We start from the raw sequence: 13,007 nt of genomic DNA, 5'->3' as shown, positions 1-13,007 counted from the left end.
ATGCAAAGAAGAAGTTTCTGCGAGCTCTGTCATTTTAACCAGTGGTGGATATTCCTATAGCGTTCCTTTCTCCTTGGGGGAAAAAAAAGAGGAATTGGAAAGGTATTTCAAGCAAGTTCTTTATAATCTGGGCGTACTGAATTTAGCACCAGCTTTTGTAATCACAGCCAGCCAATATATACGTAGCTCTGATGTCCACACACTCATTTCATGACAACGATGGGCTTGGGTTCATGAGGGAAGCATACTTGTTTTCCAAAAGGGATAAATGCGCATACATGTTAACAAAGTCCAGTCTTGATTTTTCTTTGGAAGTTTTCCTTTCTGTCTGTGCCACACTCCGTTGATTCTTTCTCATGGGACACCTCTGTCCTAGAGAAAGCAAGAGGATTGGCAGAGGAAGCCGGAATGGACTGGTCAACATTGTATTTTGAAGGTAAAGTGATGCTCTTCAGAAATTCTGCAAAACACAAATTTCCAAATCATGGACATTGAGTAGGGTTTTCATTACCCAAAACAAATGTTGATTTTTTTTTTATCAAGTCTAACTTGAACCATTTGGTGCCATCATGGTATAAATGAGTATGCTTCACTCTGCCTACAGATATTATAGTTGTTTCAGCTGGCCTGGAAACATTAGCCTGAAACACTGGGAAAGCACCATCACATAAAAGAACTGTGTGAATAAAGAAGAGTGTAATTTTGTTTACTTACACAAGCAAACTGCTCCAGTGTATATTGTATACGCTAGTGGTGCATCTTTCTCAGTCAGTGCCCTCCCGGAAATATGTGTTTAAATGTAAATTTGCTAAAACAAATAAGCATGCCAAGTTGTTTTCCCACATAATTTCAAGTGTTTCTCAGAAATTATCACAATATTGCTTTAAAAATTTCCCTAAGTGCTTCCCCGAATCTGTTATCTTCAATAAGAGTTTTTTTGTCTTACCATTTTCATTCATCTCTCCTTCTCGCCTGCTTAGCACACACACAGGCACACAAACCGTGACCCATACACACTTCCGATTGCCAAGTCATATAAACTAGAGAAATAAATATGATCTAACAAAACAGGGGAAAAAATAGCTCTGATGTGCGTGGAGAGCACCCAGACCAGTTCAACTGTTTGGCTGAAGAGAAGAGGTTTAAAAGTAACTTGACTTTAGAAAGACAATTTAAAATTGAAATAGCTGCTTGTTACATATGGACCCACGTGAGTTCCAAAACAGGTCACTAGTGGGGGAACGGGAGAGACGAGGACTGAAAGTTTTATGACCTCTATAAGCTTTTTTCTTTAAAACTGTAGGTAGTGCTTTCGGTCATCGTAGCCAACCCTGTCCAACTCTCAGGTGGTATCCGTGAGCTCTCCATTTACAGCCCCCCGTAGGAAGCTGAGGGAGTGCCCCTGTTCATGACGTCTGAGATAACAGTCTGAGCCCATCACTTGCTCCTGAAGTGACCCAGCAGTTAAATGTTATATTTCCTAATTTCTGGGTCACTTCCTTGACACATATCCACCCAACCAAGAGGCCAGCACAAAGGCACAGGTGAAGGTGAGCTATGGTGAATTAACTGACCGACTGCCCTTCATCAGCTTCTTCCAAAGTGTTTGACAAGACGTGTGTGCATGATACCTGCCTGCCACATGTCAATATTAGCTCCGTAGAGAAGCAACCTCTGATTTTTATGACTACGCACCCCTTTCGTAAAAATGCCTGAGCTTGCGCCCCAATACATGTAAAGCTGTTTCTAAATTAGTAACATTAGCAAAAAATTGTCTTTCTAGGTTAAAAACTAAATAGAAATTCTCATGTTTACTCCTCACGTTAGTGGACTGTTGTGTACCCCCTACGGATAGGAGAGAATGGGGGGAAGGCATGTGTCTTTGTTTTTCTGGTCACAACAGAATGCAGGAAAGAAGATGCTCTCTATACATGTATAAATAGGGAAAGTTGTGAATGTTGAGTCGTGAGATTTCATGCACTTTTCATGGTTTAATGTTTTCAGTCAACTTCATTGAGGTATACTTTCCATGCAAAAAAATCTACCAATTTTACATGTACAATCGATACAGTCATCTATGCGTCAGCACAGTCATGATGTAGAACGTTACCGTCACTCCCCAAAGTTCCTTTCTGTTCTTCTGCAGTCAATCCCTTTCTGCCACCCTCAGCCCCTGGCAACTACTTACCTCCTTTCTGTTCTTATAGTCTTACTTTTCCAAAATGATTCCTCTGACTGGCTTGGTAGTGTCTGTAGCCTTTTAGGTCTGACTTCTTTCATTCTTAAGGTTATGCCTTCTATCAATAGTTTATTCCTCGTTATTGCCCAGTAGTTAGTATTCCTTTGTGTAGATCTCCCACGATTCGTTGACCCTTAAGACTTAAACGTCTAGAAAGCCTGGCAACATTTGTGTTTCAAGTTTTGCATAGCATGGTTTCATCAGTTTTTAACTCAGCAATTACAGCTCAGTTTTACCTGATACGAGTGCCAAGCTGGATAGGCTTGAAATTTGGTCATTTCTCTACCTTCTTCTCAACCTCATGTCTCTTGCCTTGATATCTGAATTCATCCTGAAGGAGAAAGGATAGAAAATTCCAATGGGAAACTGGTCATGAAAATAAGTTGCCAGTATGGTTAGGGTGGAATAATTCCTTAAGATAGTACACTGCAAATGTAGACATGAAATCAAAAACTACATCTCATAAACCTCTGATTTTGTTTTAGGTGGTCCACATTTCATTAAAAGCTTTAAAATTAGATCAAAGGGGAAATGTTTCTAGTTTTTAGCGAATCGTTTTTGGATTTTTTCTTTAAATTGTGCCTTAAATTTGACTGACGAGAAGTTCGTTAAATAGAGTAGAAAATTAAACTATTCTGCACCTGTCTTTGAGACTTAAACTATTGGCTGATTTCTTAATAATTAGAATATTGCTAGAGCAAAGAAGCCCTAGATCTCTGCTACGTTCAGTGTTCCTCTCTCATTTCCATGCATGGAAAGAAAGGCAGTGTTTCCCTCTGTGCTCTGGCATGCCAGTGGCCTGCTGTGAACACAGATGGGTTCCTTCTTGGGCTGGGGATTCTCTGGGCTTGAGGTCACCTGACAGTCTAATGATCCCAAAGCCTCTTATCTGGTCTCTCTTCAGTCTCTTTACATCTTTCCTTTTCTACTCTCCCTTTCCCTCAAATAAGAAAAACCAAACAGTCTTATTTGACTTTGGTTTTAAAACTATGCATCCTATAAGGTGCTTTGATGTGAAGAAAGGGCTCAAATGAAACCACTGAAACCATGATCGTTGATCCTACTGCAAGAAAGATTTTAGAAAATCACTCTGGAGCCATGCAGAACTGGGTGCCAGATTTCTACTGAGTGATATAATCACCAGTCCAGTGAATAATAAAAGGAAGTCTTTTCATTTAAAATGCTTAGATGTAAATATTTTAAGTGTTGTATACTTTTTCTGAACCCAGTAAAACTGGTTTCTAAGTCTCGATTATTTGGTGTTACTCATCTTTTAATTACTAGGATAGCCAGTTAGTGTCATAGTAAATCAATACTTATCCTAATACCTTGCATTTCACTTAACAGGGTAAATCTTATTATCCTCGTTTCATAAATAATAACCCCCAATGCAGAGGTTCAAGGTCACTGAACGCTGGTTACAAATGGGGAAGCCTAAAGTAACTGACTCACCAACTACAAAATCGAATGGGAAGGACAAGAATCTAGTTACGCACTCTGATGTGATTATCATTCATGCACGAGACCAGCATCCCAGTGTGAGTTGGTCAGTAGTCAGGATGTTCCTAGTGGCCTAGCAGGCTGAATTTCTGTTTTATTAATATTTATTCTGTGATAATACCTAATTCTTTTTATGGCTCTTAATTACTCTGGTAAAGTGTATTTGACATGATAAGGGGGCCTAGATTATAGATCTCTACTTCTCAAGCTATCTGTGAGGAAGGACCAGTTTCCCCCCCAATCACTCTTAAGCCAACACTTAAGTTCAATAAAATAAAATAAAATTACTTTGAAAAGAAGTGATCATGCCTTCAGTTGTTACAGCAGTGTCCCATTGTCCCGAAGGTTTCCAAATGGTTGCTCTCAATTACCTGCAGACTGGTTTTAGGAAAATACTAGCCCTCAGACTAGCCCTTTTTGAATAGCATGTGGACCACTCATGGAAAGTCTTGTCTTAACAGAGGAGTCTTAAGCCACTGTTTGAGAATCACTGCACCACATCGTGCTTATTTCTGTCACAAAGATCTTCAGGAAAAAAAGAACCTTGGCCTCTCTTTTTTCCCTTTGATGATTTCTAACTCCCTTCAACCAGTTTAATCCGAGGATATGCTAAAAGTGATGTTCATTTCTAGCGTTGAGCTTTTAGACCCATTCTGTTGCATGAGAAAGTCAACTTTGTTTCTTGCTGCAGTTTCTCTATTTGTGAACGTGATGGTCTTAGAGCATCTTGGTGAATGATGGCTTCTTTGGAAAGAACTTTGGTGGCATCTCACATTGCCTGGATCCAGAGGTTACCCTGTCAGGAGGACTCCAGTTGGGAGCATGCAGTGTAGATATTTGTCCCGTCCCCAAGCACATTTGTTTACAAAGAGACTGTGTTGTCCTTCTGTGTAAATATAAATGGATGCTTCTGTTACCACGATAAATGAAGCTTCTCTTTTATCATTCAGGCTACCAGCGAAGTAGCCTGGACCTCTTCCACCAGAAGTAAGTGCTTTAACATAACAGTCTCCTTTTTAGTGGAGACAGCCACTCAGGCCTAAAGAAGAGTCTGAAAGGCAGTAGATTTAGAAATAGCAGGCCTTGTGGCAGGCCAGGAGAAAAGAGAAACCATATGGGACTGCTGTGTACCGTTAGGGGAGGGAAGACAGGAGGGTGATTGAAAGGAGATGCCTCAGGTGGGTTTAATCAGTTGCTATGGTTTCTAAGACCTGTTTTAATACCGGAGGCTGCCAGCTCTGTAAGTACATTATCGATACGCAGATTTAGGTGCAGCCTACCTGGGAAGAACCTGAGGAAGAAATGGCTGTACCTTGCTCAGATTGGGTTTCCATAGTGAAAGCCTCCATAAAAGGACAATCAAGAAAATGGATTTGATGGTAAAAGAAAAATAGTGTAGAAGAGGACATTACAGCGCTCTGGAGACCAGCCTTGTTCAGGAGAGGCCCTGCTCCTTGTCATCACAGACTCAGTGTGCCCACCTGCAAAATGGCCTCATGGATGACAGTCACTTACCTCAGCAAATTGGAGTCAGAATTTCTGGGTTCAAGTCCTGGGCCCCAGTTAGCATCTTCGCAACCTTAAGCCATCTCACCTCCGGTGTCTCATCTGTTACACATATGCTGAGCTCTGGAAGCTATTACAACGCTCAAATGAGATAATCTCTGCAAAATCACAATGTATTTCTCTGCTTATTTACAACACCAACACTCTCCTTTACTTCCCTGCCCCAAAAAAAGAATGGAAGGGAGACCCATTGCTGTGAGCGATAACTTTTTAAAAAATGGCTACTGCCCGACTCCAGGATCATCCAGGGTCACCGTGTATACACATCATTTGTACGACTAATGTGAACAGACAGCTGTCTGAGAGTGTTTGATCTGAAGGCTAATTTCTCCTGCAAGATGAGGGAGGGACATCTGTATTTGACTTTATGTAGGACTGGACACCCACACACATATAAAATGATAGAATGCTAGCAATGAGCCTTATACGGAATACCATGTAACTATTAGAGCTTCTTTTTTAAGTAATTTAAATAAATGACAAGTATTGCCTTTTTATCAAATTTTAGGTGTCATGATTCAGACCATACGATTGTGGTCCAGAGAGAATTTCATGTTGCAAGGCTGAGTAGAACGGTCTACAAGAGAGAATTCTCCATTGCAAAAATAGTACGGTTCCCTTTATCCTGTTTCCCTAACGTAACATCTTACATGAGCATAGTACGGTTGTTGAAACCAAGAAATTAGGATTGATACCATGCTGTTAACTAATCTAGAGACTTTATTGCAAATTTACCAGTTTTCCCACTAGTGTTCTTTTTCTGGTCTAGGATCCCTAGAATCTCGCATTTGTTTGTCCTGTCTTCTTAGTCTCCTCCAATCCATAACCAATCTTAGGTCTTTGAGTTTTTAAAAATCTTTCCCGACATTTACACGTTGACGAATACTTGCGACTGTTTTGCAGGATGCCTTTTAGTTTTGGTTTATCTGATGTTTTCTCATAATTAGATTGAGGTATGAATTTTGGGGCAAGCATGCCACGGAAGCAGCAGTGTGCCCTTCTCAGTATAAATATATACACATATGTATCTATCTCACACAAGGTCCGTGATGTTCCTTATCACCGGGTAATGTTTCTTGGCCAACTTGGTTAGGGTGACGTCTGCTAGGTTTCTCCATTATAATGTTATGATTTTCCTCTTTGTAATTAATAAGGCTCTTGTCTTGTTGTTTAAGATGATTTTATGCTTCTGTAAAGTGACAGTCAAGGGTTGGAGCAAGTGCTGTTCACAGAGGGTTGCTGAGTATCGTGTACTGGTGGGAAGAAGCTGTGCCCTAGAAGATGACGGAGTCATTATTTAAGTGTTTGAATAGATTTTTCTCAATCCATACTGAAATGGATTGCCTGACATTATACTGCAGGATTTTTAAGCCCGACCTCCAGGCGTATCTCATAGTTACTAGCAAAAATGAAAGTGTGAAATGCTTTTTAATGTATATTTAACAACACATAGTCTGGTGATTACTGATGTGTATTCTCTGTGGACTCCCGTCTGCTATCAGAGGAGAATGTTGAGAGACAACATTTTTACACATTTATTCGATCTAAATCCATCACATGTTTACTTTCTAGATATGTATAGCTGTCATTTATAACAAGATCATAAAAAGTCAAATACGCTAAGTCTAACTCAAACTTTGAATCATAGGATTACAATCAATTTTCAGAAAAGTGCAATTACTGTTTTTCCTACTCTACCTTATGAAATAGGCTACTGGTAAATGACACGAAAATATAGCCATTAAAAAGGGGGGGAAATACAGCATAGCAATGGGGGTATGGGGGGTAATGCTACTTTGTTCATCCTTTTGATTCAGAAATTCACATAATAGCTCCTATTTAAAGGAATTTACATCATTGAATCCAGTGCTGTGCTCGAGAAATAAAATGTGAAAAATGTACTCAATTCCTTCCTATGGTGTCACTGTTTGATAAGGATTAAGGTACCTTTTTTTTGGGGGGGGGGCATACACTGGGTTGCACAGCAAGAGTTCACATCTTGTACTAATATATGCTAAATACTTGCATAGTCTATAGGCCATTGTTGTTCAAGTAGCAGTAGTGTAGGCATTTTAGATCACAGAGCCCCAGTGGTCTACGTTTTGTTTGCTTTGACGTTATTCAACTCAATCTGTTTCTCTAATTGTGACTCTAATGACTACATTGGCATGGCAGAAAAGTATGCTTTGTGGATCGACTTGTATTAACCGTGCTTGCATGTTGTTTTCTGCTCTCGATGTTCCATGAGCAGACAGAGCACCTTCGGTTGCACTGAATAGTCATGCACAGTCAATAAGTTTTTGTGTTTGTCTTTGTCATTTCTTTGATGTGGCCTCCAGGATGCTGCCGGCAAGGTGCTGGACCGCTGGGCCATCATGTCTCGAGAAGAGGAAATCATCACCCTTCAGCAGTTTCTGCGGTTCGGAGAAACCAAATCCATTGTGGAGCTGATGGCCATTCAGGAGAAAGAGGGGCAGGCCGTAGCTGTACCGTCTTCAAAGACAGACTCAGACATCAGAACTTTCATTGAGAGTAATAATCGCACCAGGAGTCCCAGCCTCCTTGCCCATCTAGAGAACAGCAACCCTTCCAGCATTCATCACTTTGAAAACATCCCCAACAGCCTCGCCTTCCTGCTGCCATTCCAGTACATAAACCCGGTCTCAGCCCCGCTGCTAGGATTGCCTCCGAATGGGTTGCTGTTAGAGCAACCAGGACTGAGGCTGCGGGAACCCAGCCTTTCAACCCAGAATGAATATAACGAGAGCAGTGAATCTGAAGTGTCTCCCACACCCTACAAGAACGACCAGACGCCCAATAGAAACGCCCTGACCAGCATTACTAATGTGGAGCCCAAAACTGAGCCAGCCTGCGTGTCCCCCATTCAGAATTCCGCCCCGGTCAGTGATCTGTCCAAAACCGAACACCCAAAAAGCTCATTCCGGATCCACCGGATGAGAAGGATGGGGTCAGCGTCTAGGAAAGGAAGAGTGTTCTGTAACGCGTGTGGGAAGACGTTCTATGACAAAGGTACTCTCAAAATCCATTATAACGCTGTTCACCTGAAGATCAAACATCGGTGCACCATCGAAGGTTGCAACATGGTCTTTAGCTCCCTCCGAAGCCGTAACCGTCACAGTGCGAACCCTAACCCTCGCCTTCACATGCCTATGCTAAGGAATAACCGAGACAAAGATTTAATTCGGGCCACATCAGGGGCTGCCACCCCCGTCATAGCAAGTACAAAATCAAATCTCACACTCACAAGCCCTGGCCGGCCCCCAATGGGTTTTACCACTCCCCCACTAGACCCCGTCTTACAGAATCCTCTCCCTAGCCAGCTGGTGTTTTCTGGGCTAAAGACTGTCCAACCAGTTCCTCCGTTTTATAGAAGTTTACTCACTCCGGGGGAAATGGTGAGTCCTCCAACCTCCCTCCCGACCAGTCCCATCATTCCAACCAGTGGTACCGTAGAGCAGCTCCCCCCATTACCCTCTGAGCCAGCAGCGCCAGTAGTGATGATGGCCACTCATGAGCCCAGTGCCGACCTGGCGCCCAAGAAGAAGCCCAGGAAGTCCAGCATGCCTGTGAAGATCGAGAAGGAAATTATTGATACTGCCGATGAGTTTGACGATGAAGACGACGACCCCAATGATGGCGGAGCTGTGGTCAACGACGGGAGCCATGACAATCACTGCCACTCGCAGGAGGAAATGAGTCCAGGCATGTCTGTGAAGGACTTTTCTAAGCATAGCAGGACCCGGTGCATTTCAAGGACTGAAATACGAAGGGCCGACAGCATGACTTCCGAGGACCAAGAACCTGAGCGGGACTACGAGAACGAGTCTGAGTCTTCGGAGCCCAAACTGGGTGAGGAATCCATGGAAGGGGATGAGCACATGCACGGCGAGGTGAGCGAGAAAGTCCTGGTGAACAGTGAGAGGCCGGACGAGAACCACAGTGAGCCCTCTCACCAGGACGTCATCAAGGTGAAGGAAGAGTTTACAGATCCCACTTACGACATGTTTTACATGAGCCAGTACGGACTGTACAACGGCGGGGGTGCCAGCATGGCAGCCCTGCACGAGAGTTTTACATCATCTCTGAATTACGGCAGCCCTCAAAAGTTCTCCCCGGAAGGTGATCTGTGTTCTAGCCCAGACCCCAAAATCTGTTATGTGTGCAAGAAGAGTTTCAAGAGCTCCTACAGCGTGAAGCTCCACTACAGGAACGTTCACTTGAAAGAGATGCACGTCTGCACGGTGGCTGGCTGCAATGCCGCCTTCCCCTCTCGCCGGAGCAGAGACAGGTCAGTAAATCTCCATTGGCTGCTCCTGCTGGGGGTGGAGGGTGCTGGTCATGGTGGACTTGAAACATTAAAAAAAATCCAGCTTAGATGTTTTTTGATGCACTGTAAAGATTGTCCACAGTGATCACGTGACCCCCAAGCTGCCGTGCTCGTGAAGGATTGTTGCAGTTGGTGCTTGTTGTGATTACGCATGCAGAGTCATGTGCCATCTTACCCAGTAATGCACGCCATTTTTCTCTGTGCTCTGTGTATGTGTGTATGTGTTTCCATGCATCTAGGTGTGAATAAGTTAACTATGTACACAGTTCCCTGCTTCCCCGTGAACCTTCACTTAGAAGCCGCAGCTTCTGTTATATATATTTCTGCTTTGCCATGTGGCTTTTTAATTAAATCAATATATTATCTTCATACACACATATTTATCCAATATAGAAACAGAAATTTACGGATGGAAAGAACCATAGGTCCAGGACATCGAGACAGCCTGCATCTCCGTAGGTATAACCAGAAATGTTATCGTTCTTACATGAGTATTTAGTATGTCCTTGAATTCTTTAAGAGTCATACAAATATCAGAAGAAAACGGGACCAAAGTAATTGTTGATACGGGGAAGTGGTATGGTGATGGGGGTTACTTTAGCTTTTTAACAATGTCTTGGAGCACATCTCTAAAATATAATCTGTCGTGGGAATTAATTATGCACAGAAGGGGAGGCATGCATATACTTTGAGAATCAGTTAGAATATATTATGTCCAGCCTTCAGATGACATCACACCTTAGCTATGTAGCTGCAGCTCTGAAACAGTTGGGCTTAAACAGAAGCAGCTGGTCCTAAACCTACAGTGGTCTTTTTCAATCATCTTAAAGAAAATGTGATAGAAATGGAATGTGTCAAGGTGGTCAGTGGTGGGGTAACACAGTTGTCCTACCCTTGCGGAGATAAGCCTATGAACAGATCATTTACATGATACACTAGCTCAACGAGAGTCACGCAGTTAGTTCATCCCATCATATTGGATGTGGTTTTTGGTTTTCCAGTGCCTTTTAAAAATATTTTTGGAGAAAATGTTTTTACATGGTAAAAATCAATATATCTAGAAGAAACAAAATGAATTAGGAAGTTTCCAAAGAGCCAGCACCCAAATTCTAGTGTTTATCAGTTGGGCAGAGGTCTCTGACAAAGTCACATATAATAGAAGTACACTGAAAAGTAGTGATCTGTCACTAGAATGCTCAGCTTTTTTTAAAAGTTCAATCTTTTTAAAAACGAACGTTAAAATATATTTTCCTTTGTACTAAACTATAAGCGGCCCAATGTATGAAAAGCAAAATCTCTGAGAAAAAACTAAGTGGCTTTCTTTGTACACCTCAAAACATGCTTTGAAGAGAAATCTCTCTTCTTAAAAATCCCCCCTCCCCCATTTACCTTGTTCTGTAAAAACGTTTTATGGTCACAAAGTTCTTTTCAGTTCCAGGTTATCATCGACAACCCCAGAATATGGCAGATAAGATAGCTAGACTTTGAATAATAAAATATAATACTATACCCACCCCACCCCCAAGTTTGTGAGCAATATTCATTCTTTTATGTTTGAAATAGTGCACTTGTGATAATGAGGTTAATGCATTGGATTTTTTTTTTTAACAAAAATAAAAGACTCATGAAAACCTGCATAAAATATTTATGGAAATGGAGTGTTTGAAGACAAGCCAAAATTTAAGCTTATTTGCATGAATTCCTATCACAGTTTTAGTTGGTTTGCTGAAAATACTGCAAGTCATGACACTGGAATAAATGGCTCTGGGACCAAAGGCTACAACACCCGAAGCTTGGTGCTTTCATTTATGTCAAGCCACTAGAAAACGCAAGCGCTTGTGTTTTTATGTCCTAATGTATAAGGAGGTACTGTGGGGAGGGTGGTTTGTCTGTCTGAGGAAAAACATTTAGTGATTGAGTGATAGCAGAAGAATATTTCAATCTCTAATTTTATTTTAAGGATTGAGAATTTCATGAGTGACCAGCCATACAGAAGTTTAGACCAGTGCCTAGGATAACTAGGATATAGGATATTCTAGGTAAGAAGCATAATACAGATATTCTCCCATGTATGTTCAGTCACAGAAGAGATTGCAAACCTCAGAAGACAGGTGATTACATTTCATATGGGTAAAATAGCACGTCATGCCTAATCTTTTTAATTCTGGAGTTTTGTCACACATGATAAAAAGCAAATTGAAAAAAAACTGTACAAGAAAGTCTTGATTCTCACGTGAAATTTTGCTTTTCAAGAATCCGCAAATCTTTTGCCCTCAGGGTAAAAACATAGCAAAAACTCTTGATACTTTGACTTTTTTTTTTTTTAAGAAGAGTGTTCATCCTTGTTGAGTCTATTACTTGAGTTAATATATGATGCGACTGAAACTACCACCGAATAAGCAAAAACAGTGATGCCACTGGGGTACCACCCTCCTCGTGCATCTCAGGAAACACAGTTGCACTATAATTGTACTCCTGTTTCAGCCCTTTATTGTCATTTCATCAACTAATAACGACCTGTAATTTAATCTCCTTATTCACAAAGCCTCCTGCCTCACGTCTTGAATCTACCCCTCAGACATATTATCTTCCTCTTTCTCTTCACTTGTACTGTGTCAGTCACAAGAACCCCAGGAATTTCGTGTCCCTGCTTTTGTCCTCTTCAATTCACTATGAAGCTAGGATAAGTTTTCTTACCTTTCTCTGAGCCAACATACCTTCCCAAACAGAAATCCCCCTTTGCCTTTAATCCTGCCGTGTCCTCACCCATTTCTCTCCTCTCCCCAGAGTCTCGACTCATCCATCCTGCACTCCACAACATCTTCCTCGTGCAAATAAAGCATTAGAAGGCATTCCGAGTGGGGGCTGAAGTGTGCAAGGCTACCGGGTTTCCGGGATGCCTGTGATAAAATTAACAGAATGACCCTCTTCCTACTGTCTACGAAAGCAGCCTTCTTGTCTTTGGGCTTAGAACACCTTACAGGAGAGAGAAACAGGTCTTGCGCTTCTTCCAAGATGGTTATACACGAGGGAGTTGCGTGTTTGGTCTCAGATAGGCTGTTAGTAGGATGGAGGTAGAAAGATGTTAAATGCTGTGTTTTAGATTTGACGGCTAGGTAGCAGAGATTTCCAAGTCTTCGCTTATGGTCTTTCTAGGTTTTTATAAGATCCGATTGAAGGCTTTTTGAAAAGCAAGAATATTCTTTGTGTAAAGTCACAAAAAGGGAGACGAGAGAGAGAGAGAGAGAGAGAGAGAAAGAGTGGGGCACAAGCAAGGCTTGTGAGGGCTGAGGAGTCCAAGCGCAGTGTCAGAGGTGTCCTTTTCTATACAGCTGTGAATGAGTGTGAGTTTAA

General features: G+C 41.8%; 1 protein-coding gene across 2 annotated transcripts in view; it reads left to right on the top strand.

The window, feature by feature from the left end:
• The window catches only part of BNC2 (basonuclin zinc finger protein 2), a gene marked incomplete at its 3' end in the record, with an annotated part of 414,623 nt that overhangs the window by 388,674 nt on the left and 12,942 nt on the right, over positions 1 to 13,007 (top strand). For both annotated transcript variants that reach the window (XM_082656672.1, XM_082656673.1), the window contains one exon: positions 7,645 to 9,614. In XM_082656672.1, coding sequence (XP_082512798.1) covers positions 7,645 to 9,614 — 1,970 coding nt within the window. The remainder of the gene's footprint in view (positions 1 to 7,644; positions 9,615 to 13,007) is intronic.

The sequence above is a fragment of the Grampus griseus genome (assembly GCF_964374135.1).
Source record: "Grampus griseus genome assembly, chromosome: 6".
NCBI classification, from domain to species: Eukaryota; Metazoa; Chordata; class Mammalia; order Artiodactyla; family Delphinidae; genus Grampus; species Grampus griseus.
The sequence above is the reverse complement of the archived record's forward strand: the minus strand, read 5'-3'. Positions and strand labels throughout refer to the sequence as shown.